This window comes from Cricetulus griseus, chromosome 5 (genome assembly GCF_003668045.3).
Source record: "Cricetulus griseus strain 17A/GY chromosome 5, alternate assembly CriGri-PICRH-1.0, whole genome shotgun sequence".
Taxonomy (NCBI): domain Eukaryota; kingdom Metazoa; phylum Chordata; class Mammalia; order Rodentia; family Cricetidae; genus Cricetulus; species Cricetulus griseus.
In genome coordinates this window covers 105,144,285-105,166,309 of record NC_048598.1, presented here as the reverse complement: position 1 = coordinate 105,166,309, position 22,025 = coordinate 105,144,285, and the positions used below count along the sequence as shown (strand labels likewise).

At 40.3% G+C, this 22,025-nt stretch overlaps 1 protein-coding gene across 11 annotated transcripts in view; it reads right to left on the bottom strand.

The window, feature by feature from the left end:
- Rps6ka5 (ribosomal protein S6 kinase A5) overlaps positions 1-22,025 on the bottom strand; it is a 156,887-nt gene that overhangs the window by 4,021 nt on the left and 130,841 nt on the right. For all 11 annotated transcript variants that reach the window (XM_027419112.2, XM_027419114.2, XM_027419113.2 and 8 more), the window contains 6 exons: positions 21,625-21,758; positions 20,884-20,977; positions 16,990-17,160; positions 10,880-11,071; positions 1,658-1,817; positions 72-235 (listed from right to left, as the gene is read on the bottom strand). In XM_027419112.2, coding sequence (XP_027274913.1) covers positions 72-235; positions 1,658-1,817; positions 10,880-11,071; positions 16,990-17,160; positions 20,884-20,977; positions 21,625-21,758 — 915 coding nt within the window. The remainder of the gene's footprint in view (positions 1-71; positions 236-1,657; positions 1,818-10,879; positions 11,072-16,989; positions 17,161-20,883; positions 20,978-21,624; positions 21,759-22,025) is intronic.

Here is a 22,025-nt window from a genome sequence, read left to right as displayed (position 1 = left end):
AAAGGTACCCAATAAGAACACATGACTAGGAGCCCTTTCTAAACATCCACGTGCACAGAATAGGGCCTTACATGAAAGGTTGCTTTCACACAGGTGTGCACAGCGGCTCCTGAAGATCCCAGAATGTCTGGAGTCATCAGAGGATTGGAGGACAGCTGACTGCCATCCTGAAGCCATTCATTGTATCTCAAGCCAGACATTTTCAGCCTTTTATTGGGATCAACTGTAAGAAGTCCTGTGGGAATAAGGCATTTTCATTTTATAATTTTCCCCTTTAGACACAGTTTAACAGCCAGTCTCCCATCTAAAGGGCAATTATGTTCTTGTGATGTGACAGTTTTAACAAGCCTTTACCTCCTACAAAGGTATACACCTAAACCTGCTGAAGGACACTGGAATTTAAGAAAAGGTCACAAGAGCCTATGCCTATGATGCTGTACATATGTTACCTGGCTCTTCAAGCAGGAGAAAAGCACCCTCAAAAGACTCCACTGTGACTTAGTAAGTCCCGGATAAACCAAACCCTCCGTAGCCATCTTCTAGGATAAGGGATGTGGTAAGGCACTGGAGACTTAGGGACAGACAAAAAGGAGAGAGCAGGAGACACAGAGACAAAGACAGCTATTGTAACCCGAGGGGACCAGTGCAGTAGCAAGGTGTGAGACACAAGCTAAATGCGAGCAATGTGCTTAGCCTACAAGGCTTCTAGGAAATAAGCCCCACACTATGAGAAGGAGGTGCTAGACTGAGAGGTGCTGCAGGGTTCAGAGGGCACGTGTAAGCTTGGCCCATTGGAGGAATTCAGGAATTCAACAACAGCAGAGACAGGGTGATGAGGAAGGAAAGGCAGGCCAGCCAGGACCTGATAGTTAGTTTTGAAGTTAGGAGTTAAGATGCTACTTGGAACTGTGGTTGCCAGAAAAGCTGTGTTCTGCTTAAAATCAGAACTGTTAAGCAGTCTTCCATGCTGTTATCCTCATGACCCCTTTCTCCCCAGGCCTTTAACAAATACAAGAGAGAAGGGTTTTGCCTTCAGAATGTGGACAAGGCCCCTTTGGCTAAGAGAATTAGATGCAAAGCTAACAGAGATGCTTCAAAGGATCCCCCATCCACCCAGCCCCAAGAAAAGGTATAATGACCTTGTTCCTTCTGTTGGTACAGGATTGGCAGGAAAGTTATGTAGGGTGGGTTTAAAGGGTGTTGTAGGCTACCGGCAGAGATATGATGGTAGCACCCTGTGGGTAGAAAGGACGGAACCAGGCAACTCATAGAGTTGTAGCACTAAGTGGCTGGAAGGCAGGCAGTCAGGGTGATGCAAGGCTTCTCTTTCTATGGTCTGGCTTCAGTGTGGTGCCATCATTTAAAAGAAAAGAGATGGAAGTAGAATGTGTTTGTGGGGGGAAGCATGGGAAAAGATGAGGCTCATTTTGGATCTGTTAGGCTGACATGCCAGGGGGAGCCATGTGGTAGTTCATGCTGGGAATGGGGATGAGCTCACAAAGGGAAAGTTCCAGAAAAGAGAAAACAAGCCACTTGGCAAAACTTTAAGAACACTTGTGTGTTTCTGGAATAATTAGCAGACATAGACTTGTGTACTGGGCATGATTTTACTTAGTCACTACATGTGATACAGAGTACCAGATCGCCTGAGTCTTACCTTGAATCAGATCTTTAGCCTCCTGGGATACATTCTTCCATGCTTCCCCTTCAAAAGAGAAATCTCCCTTTTTAATTTTCTTCATGATTTCTACTGCACTGGTGCACGTTAAGCTTCTGTCATGAGACTGGAATGGTACCTGCCCTGACAGCATTGTATACTGCCAAGGAAAAAGAAAGTAGAAAATCAGAATGACTGCAAAAACCACTGTCAAGCCATGCCAATAAGCTAGTAGTATGAGCTAACTCGATGAACATAATTTATCAAATAAGCATTATTGGATCAAAAAGACTGACTTCTATCATCAGAATAACCCACACATTTCAAAGACTTGTAAAGTGAAGAAACATGGCTTTTATGACATCAAAATAGAAAATTATGTTTATAACTTTACAGCAGCCCTCCCCCATCAATGGGGGATGGGGTCTCATGATTTTTAATATCTAGCCATCAAATTCTATCAAGAATGATAGTCTGTCTTCAGTTGCAAGCAGAACAGCAAAAAAATCCAATATAGATGATGGGAGATGTCCTTCTGTATATGTTTCTCTTATTGGTTGATGAATAAAACACTGATTGGCCAATAGCCAGACAGGAAGTATAGGTGAGGTTATGAGACAAGGAGAATTTCAGGGAGAGGAGGCAGGAAAGGCCAAGAGGAGACACCATGCTGCAAAAGAAGTAACATGCCGGATTACAGGTAAGCCACAGCATAGTTTAAACCCCGCCTTCATGTAACTATATGCATATGTGATTACACACACACACACACACACACACACACACAGTTTGTGTCAACATGTTTAACATGGGTATACACATATGGACAGAGAGCACGTACACAGGGAGATCACAAAAAGCAAATTCAGCAAAATCTTAGACATTCACAGTATTCTCTTATATTCTCTAGTTAAAAAAAATAAGAGTAAAAATCTGGGAACAAAGAAAAACAGAAGGCAAGAAGAAAATGTTTTAAATGGAATCATGTGCTACTTCACAGGCATGCTGTAGGTTCTGTCCATTGTTTTATAAATAATGTGTTGTGGATGGAAGGTTTGATCTCCCTTAAAAAACCATGAGTGGTTTTTAGAGAAAAAGCTTTTCTGGAGGCAATGAGGATGAAAGAAGTTGAGTACGAAAGTCCTGATCCAAGAGAATGGACACCAGAGAGTTCTGTCTATGTAAGCCTGTTCCATGGAAAGGCTAAGTGAGGAGAGAACAAGCAGGGAGCCAGGTGTAACCCACAAAAAGGGTCTGTACCAGATGCTAATCCTAACTCTCTGGACTCCAAAATGATGAGGAAGCAGGTTTCTGTAGTTTCACCTAGTTTGCAGTATTGTGAGATAGCAGCACAAGCAGACTGCCATGCTGTGCAATGTCTATTTTAATGACGGTCCTGTGCATTTCAAACAACAACTGTACAGCGTATACTAGACTATAATCAAACCACATAGGATGCTTTATTTGATTCAATAAAGGTAATACAATTTATTTTCATTTTAAAAATTTCTATTTATTAAATGAGAGATGAAAGAGGAGCATCTAATTCCAAGGTAAACCAGAACTCCAAATAAATTTGGTGTTTGTTATGCTTACTGCAAGATAAATTAGGAGCTAGATGTCTGAGACACACTCATTTATATGAGAAAATGAGAAAAACTTTTTGAATCATTTAATGCAGGTGCTGATTTTATTCATTTTCTTCTGTAATTGTTTTCTCCTGTTTCTACAAAAGCAAAGACTTTAACAAACCACAATCTGATACAATTTGTTACTCCTAAAAAAATCAGCAGTCATTCTTCATAGTATTTATTATCTAATCAATGTCCATGTTTTCCTCATTGTATTATATACACAAGGATATACTATAATTATAGCAATACAATTGTATTTAAAATGCTAATTTAGTAATTTAAATTAGATTCTTCTGGAATCAGGATTTGAGTAACACACAAATACTGTTCCTTAAGGGTCTCTAATGCATGGGTTGGCACTTCACCTTGCTTTGTTTGCTGAGACAGTATTTCACACTGCAGCTCAGGCTGACCAGGAACTTGAAAGTCCTGCTACCTCAGCCTCCTGAGTGCTGGGGTTATGGGCATAAACCACCAAGCCTGGTCTCATGACATTTTTTTTCCTTATAAATTCTTTACTGAAAAAAATTGTTAGTCTGCACAACAATAGTGCCCACAGTCTAGACACTGTGACTATGCTCTATGCCACCATTAACCTGATTTTTATTGTTTTCTTAAACATTTGACCATTAGATCTAACAGGCAGAGGGCTTCCACACTTGTCTTTCCAGGAGGGCAATAGTTATGAAATAATTAGGAGCTTGACTACATTTCTTTACATGGCTGAGGCTCTGAAAACCTTAAAAGAGCTTGATGGTCACACTAGGACTAAATCTAAAGTACTATTACTTTTATAATGAAAAAGAAAAGTATGAAAAGTGAAGGGCTCTTTTTATTTACATTTTTTAGGACATTGCTACTAATGAAAATGCCATCAATTTAAGTCCTTAAAACTCTCTGACCTACAAATGTTGCTTGTTCACTTTTATTAAAAATTCTTATCCCTGGGGGCTGGAGAAACGGCTCAGTGGTTAAGAGCACGTGGCTGTTCTTCCAGAGGACCAGGGTTCAATTCCCTGCACCCACATGGCAGCTCACAACTGTGTATTGAAGGGACCGGCTCCCCATTTCCGCAGCTATAACAGCTGAACACATGCTTGTTTGACCTTGTCCTACTCACTAGAAAGTCAGATCCCTGCCTCGTGGCAAGGAACCAATCAGAAGTTAGCTGGTGGCGCTATGCTTTACGACTCTGGGTGTAATTTACAGACAAGCGCACAGCTATGACATGCAGAGCATAGCAACCACCCTGGGAGGGCCTATGGGCCATAACAACCAGTTGACCAATCAACACAGGGCAAACCCTCCAAGGCTGGAGGGTTATGCTTGTTAAATCTACTTGAATTTGAATTTGAATTTGGTTTGGTGCCAATTTGGAATTTGGACTTCATGGGGAAATAGACGTGTTTCGAGAGCCTGAAGTCCCACCCTGGACGAAAGTCCGAGGGTCGTTTGATTTGAACCATAGGGTAAGCAGACTCGTGGGCCCAGAAAGTCCAAGGGTTGTTTGTAATTTTGGTTTGGGGCACCATTTCTTTGCCACGGTTTGTCCTGTCTAATGTCTGTCCACGTTTCATATTTGTGTTGTGTGTTTGTTAAGCATCTCTTTCTGTCCCTACTGCCCACGCACATGGCATACATGGGTCAGGGGTCTTTTATTGTTGCCCTGAGCTCATGGCCTGAGCCTGTGGGTACCCCTAGACACTCCCCTTACACTGCCCTATAAAGATCTGTACGCAGCGGCTTCAAACAGTCTTTTCTAGCCATCCACCATGGTGGGTGGGTGAAAGACCCGAGCTAACATGGGGTTAGCTCATTAAATTACAATAAAGCCCCGTGCAGTTTGCAGCAAGCTCTCGAATCTGCCTGGTGATTGGGGTGACGGAGAACGTGGCCTCGGACCCCGGATACTTGAGTTTTTCGGGGGTCTAACATTTGGGGGCTCATCCGGGATTTGCGACCACCCTTCACCTGAGTGGATTCGATCTTGGAGGTAAGATAATTCGAGCTCGCAACTTATATGTTCAATGTTATGTTTGCTTGTTATGTCTACTTGAATTTGAATTTGGTTTGGTGCCAATTTGGAATTTGGACTTCATGGGGAAATAGACGTGTTTTGAGAGCCTGAAGTCCCACCCTGGACGAAAGTCCGAGGGTCGTTTGATTTGAACCATAGGGTAAGCAGACTCATGGGCCCAGAAACAGACATGTTTCTGGAATCCTTGGTTCCGCCCTGGACGAAAGTCCAAGGGTTGTTTGTAATTTTGGTTTGGGGCACCATTTCTTTGCTGCGGTTTGTCCTGTCTAATGTCTGTCCATGTTTCATATTTGTGTTGTGTGTTTGTTAAGCATCTCTTTCTGTCCCTACTGCCCACGCACATGGCATGCATGGGTCAGGGGTCTTTTATTGTTGCCCTGAGCACGTGGCGCGGGACAGGAGTTCTGCCATGTGTCACAGGTTAGAATGTGTTATGTTGGAGTCCCCCCGAGGCTGCTTTTCTGAACTCGAACCACTGCTGCAGCCCTTACAGCTGATCCTGGTCGATGCAGGTGAGTCTTTCCCTATCCCCACCTGCCGGTCTGTGTGGCATGAGGAATGGGGGAGTCTCTGCCCCAACTGCTGTCCTGCCATGAGTCCTGGCTTGCGGCTCTGAGGGAACATGGCTGCAAGGCTGCCATCTGCTTGCTGCCCGGCCTTCTTTGTGCTCCACACACATGGTATGCAGGGGGACTGCAGGGGTCTTTTTCCCACCCCTACATTGGCCGAGGGTCTGGGAATACCAGCAGCAACCCCTCCCCAGGTCTCTTCCCTGAGCACATGGAGCTAGCTCAGGCGGGTGAACCATCTGTCCTGATCCTGATGTTCTAAAAAAATGGCCTTAAAGTTATTAAAAAAAAAAAACCTTAAGAAGGACTTTGATAAGAATATATGTTGACCAAGAAATGAGAAAAAATGCAGGAGACTTAAGTAATAAAGAGGGAAAGGAAAAAAGGAAATTTGTCTAAGAATGTCTAAGAAAGTCAGAGAAATGAACTAAAAAGTTATAAAAGGTCAAAGCAAGTCATAGAAGGTCAGGGGCAGAGAAAAGATTGTTACAAAAAGTTATAGAGGGTTAAAGCAAGTCATAGAAGGTCAGAGGAAAGTTGTTAAAGGTCAGAAAAAAGGTTGTTACAAGTCAGAGAAAAATGTAAACTGTAAACTGTGCTATGGTTTCTCATGTCTACAAATAGTAAATTTTAAAAATGGTAATATAAATTAAAATTTTAACCATATTAAGCTAATTCTGTTTTAAAAAGTCCTGTTTATTTCTCAAGTAATTTATGTATACTTGTTTTAAAATGTTCTGTTTCCTGGTAGCGAGCCACATGACAAACTGGTCACATGACTGACTGGTAGCCATTTTGCTGAAGTTAAAAAAAGGATACTTAAACCGCCATCTTGATTAAGGTGACCACATGGAAATTAGAGGTACCATCTTAAAAAACAAGTTTTTCAGTTAAGATTTAAAATGTTAATGCTTCTATATATTACAGAAAGACCTTAAGGAAATTTAAATTTCTTTTTAAAACCAGTTTTTTTGAATGTTTGTTTTTATTAATGTTTGTACTTAAAGAGCTTCAATTTAGAATTATTTTTAAGCAAAGCCTGACAATGTAAAGTTCTTGTTTTATAAAAGATGCTAATCTATTATAAGATGTTACAGTTTATGTTTTCAAAAATTAAGTTTAGGGTGTTGGTAGCACACACCTTTAAGCTCAGGGTGTTGGTGGCACACGCCTTTAAGTTTAGAACATTGGTGGCACACGCCTTTAATCCCACCACTCGGGAGACAGAGGCGGATGGATCTTTATGAGTTCAAGGCCTGCCTGGTCTGGCAGATCGAATTCCAGGACAGGCTCCAAAGTCACAGAAAAACCCTGCCTCAGAAAGAAGTTAAGCTACTGTTTAAGAAATATAAGGTAGCTCTATGCAGTTTTAAGTTCAGCTGTGCTAAGTTTCAAACATTTTACTAAGTTAAAACCGGTTACAGTCAGACTAAAAATTAATTACAGAAATAAGACATTACCTAGCCACCTGTGTGCTTAGTATGTGCTTAAGGCAAGTAACTAAAACAGACAAACAGACCTCTAATGCTTCAGAGATCTTCAGAATATGGCATTTAAATTGTTATCTTTAAAGTTTATAATGTCAGACAGACTGCCAGATCCTGACAGAGACCCAAAGTCTCCAAAGAAGATTATGAGGCACCCCAGTTCCTGCACCTGGACCAGTGAGCGAGATGCTCAGATATGATACCTGCCCCTGCCAGGACCTAACCGAGACTGGACAAAGCTGCTGGACATTGGAAAATTGATTGTACCCCTTTGCCTAGACAAAACAAGGTCAGTTTTTTCTATGTCCCTCTTCCACAGAGAGGAAAAAACTCTCACAGCAAAGATTGCTGTTCTTTGAGACATCCGCCTCCAGCGGTAATGGAGAAACTTGGGTATGGCTAACTATATATGGACTGGCTTCTAACCGGCTTCTGTCACTTTTTAGTAGATTCGGATAAAATATACCCTTCTCAGATCTCTGAAATATTACTGGTTGTCAGCTTGACAGCATCAGCCTGTCAGATCCACTACAGACTAGTCAGTATGTTAGCTGATAAAATAGTGACTATCTACTGTTCAGGCACAAGCTCAAGGTTTTTAAGTTTATTTTGGTTGTCATCTAAGTACAAACTTAAAGGGCTTTTCATCAGGCCAAAGGCACCTCTGTCCAATCCATACCTGGCTCTCTGGACAGAAGAAAAATGTACATGCTTATAGCCCAAATCTGTAGTTTTTGCTAGGACTCAAAGTTATAAATATGTTCCTGCTGTTTGAACAGATATCCAGATATCTGCTTTTTCTGCACTGTGGGCTTTTGTAAATAAGTTTTAACCTCTGTTCCTAGTTTAAACATATCTTAAACAAGTTTCTGCTTCTGGCAGACATCTGAGTATCAGTTGCTGACTACAGGCTGTTCTAAGTAGACTGCGAGCCTTGAACTTGCTGTGGATGTGAACCAGTCCAGCTGATATGGACACCCCCTGTCTCTGCAACAGTGTCTGCTAACCAGAAGCCCCTGATGGATTCCCCATTGCCTAAATTCCTTTAACAGTGTCTGCTAACCAGAAGCCCCTGATGGATTCCCCATTGCCTAAATTCCTTTTTGCTTTTGACTAGCATTTCAACCTTCTGGGGTCCCTAACTTCGTCCCAAAGTCAGTAGGAAGCAGTTTGGAAAAGAATTTCGCCGTCCATTTTCCCTGGTTAAAATGCTAAGTCAAAAGGAACTCCCTTGCATGGGGATGCCAATATCTATCACTCCCTGATGGGGATGCTAGAGAGACAGCAATTCCATGATTGGAATTTCCAAAAAAGAAAATGGGGGAATGAAGGAACCAGCTTCCCTTTTGGCAGCCATAATGGCCGAACATGTGCTTCTATGACCTTGTCCCAGACACTAGAAAGTCAGATGCCTGTCTCGTGACAAGGAGCCAATCAGAAGTTAGCTGGTGGCGCTATACTTTACGACCCTGGGTGTGCTTTACGGACAAGCGCACAGCAATGACATAGAGAGCATAGCAACCACCATGGGAGGGCCTATGGGCCATAACAACCAATTGGCCAATCAACACAGGGCAAGCCCTTCAAGTCTGGAGGCACACCAATCCTGAGTCTGTGCGTACCCCTAGACATTCCCCTTATGCTGCCCTACAAGATCGCTAGGTAACCAGTTCGAGCTGTCTTTGCTAGCCATCAGCCATGGCGGGTGGGTGAAAGACCCGAGCTAACATGTGGTTAGCTCATTAAAAAACAATAAAGCCTCATGCAGTTTGCATCAAGCTCTCGAATCTGCCTGGTGATTGGGGTGACTGCGGTTGTGGCCTGGACCCTGGATACCTGAGTTTTTCCGGGGGTCTAACAGTATAACTCCAGTTCCTGGGAATCTGACACCAATGCACATAAAATAAAGTTAAGTGAATTATTAAAAAATTCTTATCCCTAAATATGTAAGTTTAGTTTGAAGTGATAAATGATAAATTGCTCAGATAAAAACCAGAAAAGGATTAAAAACAAAGAGCCATCATTCAGGACAAGTGGCTAGCCACTGGGGGAAAACAAACTGACACCAAAATAAACCCCAGATGGAGCACAGATTGAAGTACAAAAATAAGACAGAGTGATTCTAGAGGAAGTTTAGAGAATATTTTTGTAATCCTGAGTGAGGGCCGGGGTAGTGACAATGTGACACCAAAGCCACACACCATGAAGAAAAGACTGACATATCTTACCATACAGAAATTTAAATAAAGAGAACATGACTCTACTTAAACTTCTCTAAAAATAAAATCAAAATCCTATTTACTATAAAAAAAAGATAAGCCAGAGAAACATTTCCAATTATTGATGGCAGACAAGGGTTAAAAATTTTTATTATAGCTTTAATTCAAAAAGCTGCCTAGCAGAAAAACAGGCAAACTCATACATGGCAATCCATGACACAAAAACGTGAAAGTTCACTTGTATGGGAAGATGCTCAGACTGGATACTCATCAGAGAAATGCCTGCAAATCTTATGAACAGTGAGGTACACCTGAAGGTTAAAATCGATGACATCAGTGTGCTCACATGCAGTTCAGTACTGAGCCTGGTAAACCTGACAGAAGAAAATCTAGGCATCTATGTTAAAATAAAAATATGTGTACCCTTCTGGGAATTCTAAGGAAACTGTGAGACAAGTGCAGTTGTATATATGAAGATTCGTTCTTACTGCTTATAACTAATGAAAAAAGGGAGAAAATACTAATTGCTCATTATCAAAGAAATGGTTCAATAAATTTTGGAGATTAAAACTACAGATATAGCACATTGATTTGAAAAATTAAATAGCCACCCCACATACATGTATGCATGTGGAGACAAAGGCAGATTTAGAAATCCACATCCATGTAGCGAGGGAAGGTGGGAGATAGAAGTTTCTACAGCATCACCTTTGACTGACAAGATTTTCAGTTACATCTTTCTGAAGAGTCCGTAAGCTCCTCCCGAACATGCTCATATGAAGATCAAGTCAAGCTATTTTGAGGTGAACTAGGGGGAGGTTTCTCTAGTTTCTCATCATGCACACTTTGTGAAGAGCATGCTCCTCATATTACTGTAAGGTACTATAAATATTTCTGTTGTATGTATTAAATTTGTCAATTTATCCCAAACAATTTTGTTTACTTATGTTTTTAGTGTGGAGTTTTGGAGAGTATGTTTTTTTATTAAGGAGCCACTATTTTCACATCATATCTAACATAGCATATGCACAACACTTGCTTCTTTCAAAACAACAATGTATACTTTATATGATCCATAGCAACTTCAATCTTCCAATAACTAAATTCTACATTTGTTTCTGTTATGGGCTTGAAGAAGTAGAAATATCCATAGTGGGGCTTCCACTGGTTATACAGAAAAGAAGCCAGCACATTCAGCTTTCTCATGAACTTAAGAAAAACAGCACTGAGGGAGAGAGAGATAACCAAGCATAGAGACTGTTAGGACAAACTCACCAAGATGACACCCAAACTCCACAGGTCGCAGGACTCATCATAGCCATTGTGAGTCAAGAGCTCTGGTGCGGCATAGTGAAGGGTGAAGCATGGGGTCTTGAGCGGCTGGTTGTCAGGTGGCTTGAGGCGTGCAAACCCAAAGTCAATTACTTTAATTTCCAAGTTGTCGTTTTCATCAGTGAACAATAGATTCTGTAAGATGCCAATACTCAGGGTTAGATTCTCATTGCAATGGCAGAGACCTGCTAATCTACCCATGGAATACTATCTGTGTATTCTGGCATTCGACTCAAGCACACAGACTCATGGGACAATCTGGTGCATATCACTGACCTCTTTTTTATAGTTTTGTGTCACTTCAGTTTTTATAGTGTCATGGCAGATACTTTTCAATGACACCGCTGTTGCGGGATATTTGATTGTACTGTGAACCCAAGACCATGTTAATAAAATTAATCTTGGATGGGGCAGAGCCAGCAACTAGTTGATAAAAATTATCCAGGGAGAGTATGGAGAAGTCAGGAAGACAGAGAGATGCACATGAAGGAGTAGGGAGGGACTTGGGAGTTTTGCAGTCTTTTTTTTGGGGGGGGGAGGTTAGGATGGCTGGAGAGAAGCTGTCTTGTTGGGTCTCCAGCCAAAAAAGAAGGTCAACTGGTTGCTTTTGAGCTTCTCTGAGATAGCAGGTTTTCTCCCCAACATCTGACTCCCAAGTCTTTAGTGGTAAACAGAATGATAGACTTGATTAAGAAGTACTACATTAAGCAGGAGCAGTGTGGTGGGACCAGAAGTCTTGCCAGATTGCAGGCAGTGGGGCTACAGAAGGTAATTAAAATATCAGTAGATTTAGGTACAGCTTCTAAGCTGACTGAAAAACAACATACCATGCTTCTTCTCGAGTCAGACTCTGTGTCCATTTGTCCCTCCGTCTGGGTTTGTCTCCCACTCCTCTAGCATCCCACATTCAACTGCAGCCTGACTCCTGTACACTTACTTCTCATTTACAGAGGCTGCCCTAACAATTCCACCAAACTGAAGTTCCAGTTGCCCCTGTTTTCTCTCATCATGGTTTACTTTCCCTTTAGGGATCTCTATGTTTTTAGCAGAATGTTCTGGTCCCTCTCAGACCATAATTATGTAAGGGAGAGGTCTCTGTCCACTTCATTAATGATGCTGTCCCTAGGGTGTGACACAGGTAAACACAATTGTAACTCATTTTATTAGGCTGTCTTTTTAAAACAGCCTACAGGTCTGTGGTAGCCCTATGCTGAGGAAATCTTTCAATGCCATTCTCAACAGGCCATACTTACCTATGTCTGTCAGATCTGGGTACTTTTTCACAATACGCTTTCATGATTATTGCATTTATGTGATGATCTGTGACCAGTAATCTTTAATAACTAAAGATTAGATTATTTAGATCATTTTATTTATGTTTATGTATATGAATGTTGTGCTTGCATGAGTATCTGTGCCTGGGTTGATGGGGGAAGTTCTTCTGTGTATATGTTTGTCTTATTGGTTGGTAAATAAAGCATTGTTGGCCAATAAACAAGCAAGTTAGCAGGGACTAGGAGAGAAGGAGGATTCTGGGAAATGTAGTAGAGAGAAGGAGTCACCATGTGGTCGCCGGCAAGAGAGGACGCATGTCGCCAGCATCCTCAGTAAGATAAGTCTTTATAAAATATATAGATTAATGGTTATGGTTGATACTTAGGCAGAGCTAGTAAATGACTAGAAATCCTAGTCATTAGCCAGCAGCATTGTAACTAACATAAGACTCCATGTGTTGTTTGGGCCCTAACGTGGCAGCGGAACTCAGGTAGCTGGCAGAAAGAGTTATCATTACACCTGGTGCCTTCAGAAGCTAGAAGAAGGGGTTGGTTCCTCTGAAATTTTAGTTACAGAGGCTGTGAGTCACCATGTGGATGCTGGGAATTGAACCTGGGTCCTCTGGAAGAGCAGCCAGTGCTTTTAATCACTGTGCCATCTGTCCAGCCCCAGTGATCTTTGCTATTACTACTACTGTTGTCATTGTTTTGAGGACCATGAATTGCATGCATGATGGTGAATGTAATCAATAAGCATATGTGTTGACACTATCATGTGATAGATGTCTCCCATCTTTCTCCTTTCCTCAGGACGATCTATTCTCTGAGACACATGAATGAAATTAGGCCAATAACTAGCCCTATAAACTGGCAGGCAGCGGGGGCCAAAGGCAAGACATCTTGTACCTCTGCTGTCTGTCTTTTCTACCTGCCTTCCTCAATGAACTTCATCACTATCACTTCTTTTAAAGTGAGGGATATATGACTCTTCCTTTCACTTGGGCATTTTGCTCTGATCCATCAGAAGATTTATGATCTATAACAGCTATAACCTTAAGTGTATGTCTTAAATAGAAAGACTCAAATGCTAAATAACTATTTGATATAGGGGCTGCCAAATAGGTATTGTGTTGGCATACATTTGTTTGATGCACATCTTCAGCAGAACTCCTGGGTGACCAGTACACTGCTAATGAACATCAGGGTTTTGAAATGGGTCTTTTTCTGAGCAGTTGGTCTTAACAGTGAACCTAAAAATGATCAGTGAACCATGTTGTAAGCACAAAAGGCCGCCATTCAGGCTCTGCTGGTTCACTTAAGCACCCAGGCAGAGTACATTTACTTCTATAAACCTTAGGAGACAACTCTACTAACTTTAAACTTCTCTTCTACAGCTTTCTCACCTCTCTCAGTCTTTACAGAATTTATGAGTTAAGGTCTTGCTTCTGGGTTAGCTAAGGGAATGCCGTGGTGGGTTTGATCTATCCAGATTTTCTCCATGTGAACAAGAAGGCCTTTTTGCTTTTCATCATTTATGTATTCACTGGAGTTATACTAATTTACTTTAATAATTTTGACTTTTCATTCTGATTATTTTGTTTTTAAGACACGTTGTTTATGCTCCTATAGTGATTAAAGGATTCCAGTTCTGGAACAATCATTTACGTTCTTGCTCACCTAGTTGAAATAAAGAACATTTCCTAATGTTTTCCTTATAAAAAGAAGATGGTTAGGCAGGTTGGAAACCACTGCCTACACAAGACCTGCAGTGATACCACCAGTTGATATTTCAATGTAGATGAGGGAAATCTCACAGAGCCCCAGTCCTAGACGAAGAGCTACAGTCAATTGATGGCTGCTGAGAAAGGGAAAACAGAACCAGTCTTCTCCAGGGATGAGCCCTCTGACAGATTATTCAGTTTCAATCAAAGAGGGAGTGAAGGGGATATGGTGGCTGGAGTGAAGGTGAGTGGAGAAGGTGAGTGGAAATGATGTAAATAGTGCTCACTTACGAAATTATAAAAAGTAAGGAAAACCCTTAAAGTTAATGTAAAAAAAGCAAGAGGCAGAGAAGTGCGAGGAAGTTAAAAAAAAAAAAATTGAACAGTTTTCTTAAATTTTCTGTCATACAATGCCAAGACATCAATTTTTGACAACAGAAGTCATAGCTCACAGGGGTTTGCTTGGGAGGTATCTGTCCTTGAGCAGTCATACCTAAGGGTCTCTACAGTGCCAGCTACCCATCTTAGGAGAAGCACATCTGGCTCCATCTCCACAGGGCCTGCCTGCCAAGACGCTGGACACGGTAAGTTTATCCCACTAAAGCTAGCAAAGGACTTCCTTGGCCTGAATTCAATCGAGCACACTACTTACATCCCACCTCTTGCCCCCAGGTAGGAAGTGCAGTGTCAGGACAGCTCTATATGAGGTGTGAACATGGTCAGGAATGGTAGGGAGGAACCATCCATCTACTTCTAGCTTTGCTTCAATTTCTGCCTGGAAATACTATCATTTAGAGAACTTTTCTTAATCTCTTAAGAGGATCAATATGAAGACTACAAAGCAGCCTAAGAATGTCAGCCAGCTTCTAAATTTGTCTGATTCTCACCTAGAACTTAAGAGATATGTCTATGCAGGGAAGGAATGTCATTTAACCATCTACCAAAAATAGTCAAACCTAAATGCTGCATGGGAAAGAGATTAAACTTTTAGTTTGGAAATAATATACTCTGCCATTTAAAAGTCAAAGTGAGAGCTATGGTTAGGAAAATGTTAGTTCAAAGGTACATTTTTACTTTCCTAAAACCTAGTTTAAGAATAAAATGGTGGTGGAACATTCTGTATAATCCAACAATTTTGCTTCATTTCAAGCTACAGAAGTATCTTTTTTATCAGGAAAGTAGAAGACAAATTTAAATTCTGCTGCAGAGGACATGTGCCTCATTTGAGGCTCATGAGATGACAGATGGCCAGATATCAAAGAATAAAACATGTGAAAATGAGTTCTATACAGTCATGGAACAGATCTTTTCCATTAAAAAGTTACATGCTTGTTCCTTGTCTATCAAGCAAACATTTAAGTGGTGTGCTTTCACATTTAAAAATAGACAGCTAATCTCCGAGGCACAGAGCACCATGTTTTCAGTGGGTGTTACGTAGGAGAGTGAGAACTATGATGAAGGAAGCAGAAAGGGAGCTATCATAGTTGCAAGTTCATAAGACACAGTCACTTTTGATTAATTACTAGCAATGTGAATAACTGAAATAACAGAAATTTAACACCATTAAAGGAATAAGCCAACTGTAACCAGCCTTCTGTATTTCTGAGGACCATTAAGTGTGAGTTCAAGCAACTATGGATTAAAACCTTAAAAAACAAACAAACAGAGCTGGAGAGATGGCTCAGTGGTTAAGAGCACTGATTGCTCTTCCAGAGGTCCTGAGTTCAATTCCCAATTAGGGATGGCTCACAACCATCCCTAATAGGATCTGTTGACCTCTTCTGGCCTGCAGGCATATGTGCACACAGAACACTATACACAAAATAAAGAAAGAAATCTTTTTTTAAAAAAACAAACAAACAAACAAACACCCCAAACCCACAAAACAATTAAAAACTTTTTCTTGTCACTATTTCCTAAGATATACAATATATCTTAGGAAACTATTTATTATTTACATAGCATTTATATCAAATTAGATACTGTAAGTAATCTAAAGAGAGGATTTAAAGTTAAAAAAGGATACATGTAGGTTGTATGAAAATAACATACAATTTTATGTAAGATACTGAGTATTCCTAGATTTTTATATATGAAGGAAGTTTAGGGACCAATCCTCCACAGATACAGAGGAGTAACTGTGCATTTGAATGCACGTATTTCCATTTTAAAAATAACTTTTAATAATTTAAGTACAAGACAAAATTGCTTTTACAGAGTTATTCTTTTCTGGTATAATAAAAAGGAATATCAAACTCTTTAACATTTTAAATAGACTTGAAAATATATTACAATCACATGGGAACTAAAAATAATGTTCTATTTTAGATCAGAAATATGTGTAATTTCTCATACAGTAAAGAATGATTAATTGGTTTTTTAAAAGTCACTGTTTTTTGTTTTTAAAGTTTCATTATTACTTGTTTTTAAAAAGGGAGGAATTTTCATATTTTTGATACCAAAAATGGATCATTCTGAGTTAAAACTTCTTCATTAACCTTCTGAAAGAAGTATAAAAAGCCGTTGTTCTGCACTGCTCTTCAGGTCTATAAATACCACACTGTGCAAGCATACAGACGCACATGCAGAGGACAGTTTTATTAATTCTTCATGTGTAACTATGCAGAATAGAATTATGTACATTGCTGTTTAGGAGCTATCAATTTGATTTAAAAATGTGAAAAATAAGGTTTCAAAATACATCATCAAAAGAACAAACTTTCTAAGATGGAATACATATAGAAGGGCTATTATTTTTTGCCACAAAATTTTCCATTGCTATTTTTAGTATACAACTGTTGCATGAAGTATTTTTCCCATAAAAGGCTCTCACACTTACAAATATAATCTCAAGATGATCAGCTGGCAAGAGGAAAAAAAAAAGAGGACAAACTTATTTTAGACTGACACAGAAAAGAGAATGGGAAAAAAAATAAAAACAACCTAAGAAACATCTCCCAGTGTTTACTTCCTGGCACTAGAGAAAGAGAGCCTGACAACTACGTGAGGGCAGCTAAGAATGACAGCAGGTCGAGCTGCAGGGATGCCACTGTCCTACCTCAGGCTTCAGGTCTCTGTGCACTACTCCAACATCGTGCATGTGGCTCACGGCTGAAACGAGCTTCCTCATGATGTAGCTGGCTTCAGTCTCACTGAAGTGCTTCTTCTTCTTGATGCGCTCAAACAGCTCTCCCCCATTTAGAAGCTCCATCACGAGAAATGTATGGAGCTAGAAAAAGAATAATGCAGGGCCTTTCTGAAAGGTGTAGACACGTATTTCTGTACAGAGTATTTACTGATCAGTACATTTAAATAATCCCTGCTTAAACAACCAACAACAGTCATTTAGAACAAAGTCTGTATTTAGAACAAAGAGCTAAAGGATGATGGAGCTTTTCTGAACTCTATTTTAGCAATGAAAATCCTTCAAGTATTTCAGCAAAATCTTCAATCTTTTAATTCATTTCCTTTTATTTGAACTCTATTCTAACCTTCTCTCTTGAGTTTTTATATTTTCATTTTAAAAATACGAACTGAGCTGACAATAATCTGATAATCTATGGGAAATGATCCAGAGAATTACCAACTAGTGTTACATGCAACTGCTGACACTCATCTAACTGAAAGTTTACTTTGTTTGATAATTTCAGGGCTCAAAGATTAATTACAGGATTCCTGTATATATTCACTGCAATTATCCATAATTCAGTGTGTGTGTTTCATTTAAAACAACTGTGTTTGACTCTACTGGCATTATCTTGTTTCAAAATTTTGTTACATATTTACTATGCTTTGCATTATCTCTTTGAAGAAAATAGCACAGTAGCTACCAAAAAAATGATCTTCAGAATTAGTTTTACCTTTATAAACTCTAGGACCTTTCCTTATCAATAAAATGTAGGTAATAAGAAAAGCTACACCTTGAATAATGGCCTCTAGATAGCCATATCTTAATTTCTAAACCTGTGTTTTTTATCTTAGAGGGCAAAACGAACTTTGTAGATGTAATTAAGACTCTTTATTGCTGTTGTTTAATGTTTCTGAGACAGGGTCTCACTATGTAGACAGGGCAGGACTTGAAGTTAAGATATCTGCCTATCCTTGCCTTCTGAGTGCTGGGATTGTATGCCACCAAGTCCAGCCCATGATTAAGATGTGTGTGTGTGTGTGTGTGTGTGTGTGTGTGTGTGTGTGTGTGTGTGTGTGTGTGTGTGTGTGTGTGTGTGTGTGTGTGTTTTGTCTGTATATGTGTCTTCACACCAGCAGAGGGCACTGGATCCTATGGGACTGCATGAGTTCTCAGAATTCAACCCAGGGTCTCTGAAAGGGCAGCCAGTGCTCTTAGCCACTGGGTTATCTCTCCAGACCCTATGATCAAGATTCTTGAGATGGGATGATTACCCTGAATTATTCATCAGCATATGAGGTATGAGATTAAGCAAGAGACTGAAGAGTAGAATACTGCATTGAAGGACAGCAAGCCAAAGAAAATGAGTGGTCTCCAGAGGCTAGGAGTCAAGTACACAAGTTGTCCCTCAGTCTCCAGAAGGAGCCAGCCCTATCTTCGCCTTGACTGTAACTCAGTAAGACTAATTTGGGACTTGTTACCTCCATTCATTGTTTAAAGAGTGAGCATATTGAGTTTGTGGTTATAGCAGCAATTAGGAACACACAGGATGTAAAACAGATCATGGCACACACAATGAGCTGCATTCCTGTACTGCTGAAGACTGAAGACCCACCACTAGTTGAAAATAGGACTGTATAGATATGAGAATTAATCATGTCATTATCATGGGAAAAACTAAACATATTTCAGTAAGTGCATAACAGAATTATTATAATATTTATAACACTACATGTAGCATTATATCATAAGAAAATTTCTATTCTAGTGACTCTTGAATCCTTAAAAATTGCCAAAAATCAACTGGTAACATAAATTAAAAAACTAGGGATGTAATTCTTGAGATAAGACGTTAGTCAGAAGATCCAAGATCAAATGTCTGGGCTGAGAAACAGTGAGGGTCACAGATGCCAAACTACAGGTGGGGATGTCTGGGGTCAACCATCAGTTTCTTGATTGAGAGGTTAATTTTCTCTGTATTTGCACCAACAGGACACCATATTTTACTGTGTGCTGGGAATGGACAGGGGTCTCACTGTTCCCATGAGAATCTGAGCCGGCAGTGGAGTGGCAAGGGAAGCATTCTCAGCATCCATTTTCATGAGAGCAAGAGGAGGGAGACAATGATACCCATTTTAGACATTTATTACTTGACATAAAAAGGCTGGTTTTGCCTCCTCTAAGATAGCAGAGCAAAGTCATTAAAAGTTTGTTGGGTTCTGAAGTTGGAAAGATGGGGCTCAGATACCAGCTTCACCATCAACAAACTGTGAAACTGTTACTGACCTTCTGACTTTTGTTTTCTGGGTTTGCAGTGCCTGCACCACACGCTGCATAACAGGCAGCAAAAATTGTATTTACAATGTATTCCTGCTGCTACCTGATATCACCATGATGAGTCACTCTCAGCTGTGCTACTCAGAACCAGGTCCCAGCTATTCTAGTCAAGAATGTCATAGCAACACAATGGTGAGTGCCGTGCCTGGAACAGGTTCTCCCTACCAGGTTTTCCCCCACTGTGACCCTGGTACAAGTCTCATGACCTTTAGGATTCAGATCCTTTGTTGATAAAATTAGAGCAAAACATTCACCAGGACAAGTTTTGGCATTTGTGCCTTAATGCTGTCCTGAGAAGTCTGTGATGCTTGTCCAGTGTCAGGGAAAATAATACTGAAATGGAGCAATTTCAGGCATGGGAGGTGGCAATGGAGGAAACTGAGAAGTGCTATGGACCTGTCACAGTGATGCTCTCTCCCATGTCCAAGTGACAAGATTCCATGTGAGACTTTGTTGGAAAGCAGAACTAAGGGTAGAAGAGAACACAGAAGGACCTGTCCTGGAGGCTGAGCAGATGTTGCCACCTGGAGCAAGATGCAAGGGAGCATCTTTGTCTTCTGCTTCCCATTTGTGCTTTAGCTTGCAGCAATTGGGCTTAAGAGACTGTTTGATGCTAGACATGAAAAGAATGCTGAAGGCTTAAAATCACCAAGTGTTGAATATGCACTGATTACATGATGGTGGGTGGCAGCTGCACTCACAATAAGCACACTGCAATCTGCAACAGTGGCACACTGAGTGCTTGCCCCTCAGGCATCCACCATGTTAATATGGCAGCAATAGAGGCAAGTGGAAGTGGAACCTAACACAAAAAATGAAAGACCCAGAGACTGATACTGGGATTCAAGTTTCAGAGAAGCAAAGCAGCTGGCTACTAGCTCTTACCTCTATCTCAGCTCAGACCAAAGGGGCGATCCTCAGACTGCTCCAGACTTCACTGCTCCTCAGATTCACTCATCTGCTATGCTCTCCTCAATGTGGCTAAAGACTCAATGCCTTCCTATCCTCAGTGTGGCTGGAGAATGAATGCCACCTCTGAACCCCTGTTCCTGTCTTAAATCTCTCTCATGAGTCTTGAGATTAAAGGCGTGTGATCCCAAGTGCTGAGATCATCTTTGTGTGAGCTGTTTCTCTTTAGGACTGGCTATATTTCGTGTAGCTCAGTGTTGTCTTGAACTAACTGAGAACCATCTACCCCTTAATCCTGAGTCTTGGGATTAAAGGTGTGTACCACCACTGCCTGATCTCTATAGCTTGGGGCTGACTTTGCTTTCTGAATCTTCAGGCAAGCTTTACTAAACCATAAACAATCTACCACCACAGTGGAAGGATTACCTGAGGCAGAGGTGAGACAGTGTGTGCTGGCTTCTCTTTCCTTCTTAGTGACTGGGTGATATTACATGTTGCTGATTCTCACTCAGCTGTACCAATAAGAACCCTACATACGAACTAGTACATGTGCATGGATTGAGGAAGCCTGTGAAATACCTGATCATGAAACACTTCATGTAGCTTCACAATATTGGGGTGTCCTTCACAGAGTTTCAAAGCTGTTATTTCTTTCTGAGTATTGGCTTCCATCCTGCAAAACCAAACAGTTAACATCTAAGTGTCTCTACCAGTGGATTTGTACACCAGTACCCCATCCCTAATTGTTTTTATTTACAGGGTACATAGACTACCTTTGTCAAAGTCTCAAAATGAGATCTCCACAGAAGTAATGAATCATACCACCCACCAGGAAAGTCAAACTCTTTTTAAAAGAAAAATTTCCCTCTGAGTCAGAAAAGAACTAGTCATACAAAGAAATGGATGCTCTTCTTGCCTGACAATTTGGTAATGTTATGCAATCATGAAGGTAATAATCCATGGCCAGAACAGCTAGCTGGCTCGCTCCCTGTTCTCAAAGCTACCAGAGGCTAAATAGTTTTGGAGAACAATATTTCAAATATTCAACTAAAAGAAGTCTGTAAATCTGTTTAGATATATCATCACCACAAGAAAATTCTCCCACAAAACACAACAGATTATGATTTATATCCACAATTGATTGCATTCTTCAGAAAATCCTAATGCTATATGTTTTGGGGGCCAACTAATAAGGTAAATGGTTAATTAAGCCTGTGTATAAAGGCCTTACAATATACAGTTGATTTCTTCTCCATAATCTTAAATTACAAAACTCACTGAGTGGTTTAAGTACCTAAGAATCACTAGGACTGACCATACCTTTTGCTGATTATTTTGACGGCAAATGCTTGGTTACTTTTTTTGTGTACGCACTTTCGACAAATCGAAAAACTTCCTTCTCCCAATGGTTTGTCCTTCAGATCTAGGTCATAGTGTTGGTAGAAAGGTGAGTCCTGATAAGAAATCAACATCATTTAATTTAATAAAAGATTAATAGTAATACACAAAAGATATGCAAAGCTATCAATTAGCATGAAGTAAATCATCAGCAAATTTGAATGTAATACATTTAATCTTTAAAATTCAGTTAGTATATTTATATACTTATGTATATATTTGTTCAAGATACACTGTACTCTATCACTGTAAAAAGGAGCTCATTCGAGTTGATGTTAACAATCCTCTAGGGAAAACATGGCTATTTCTACCTACTTATTCAT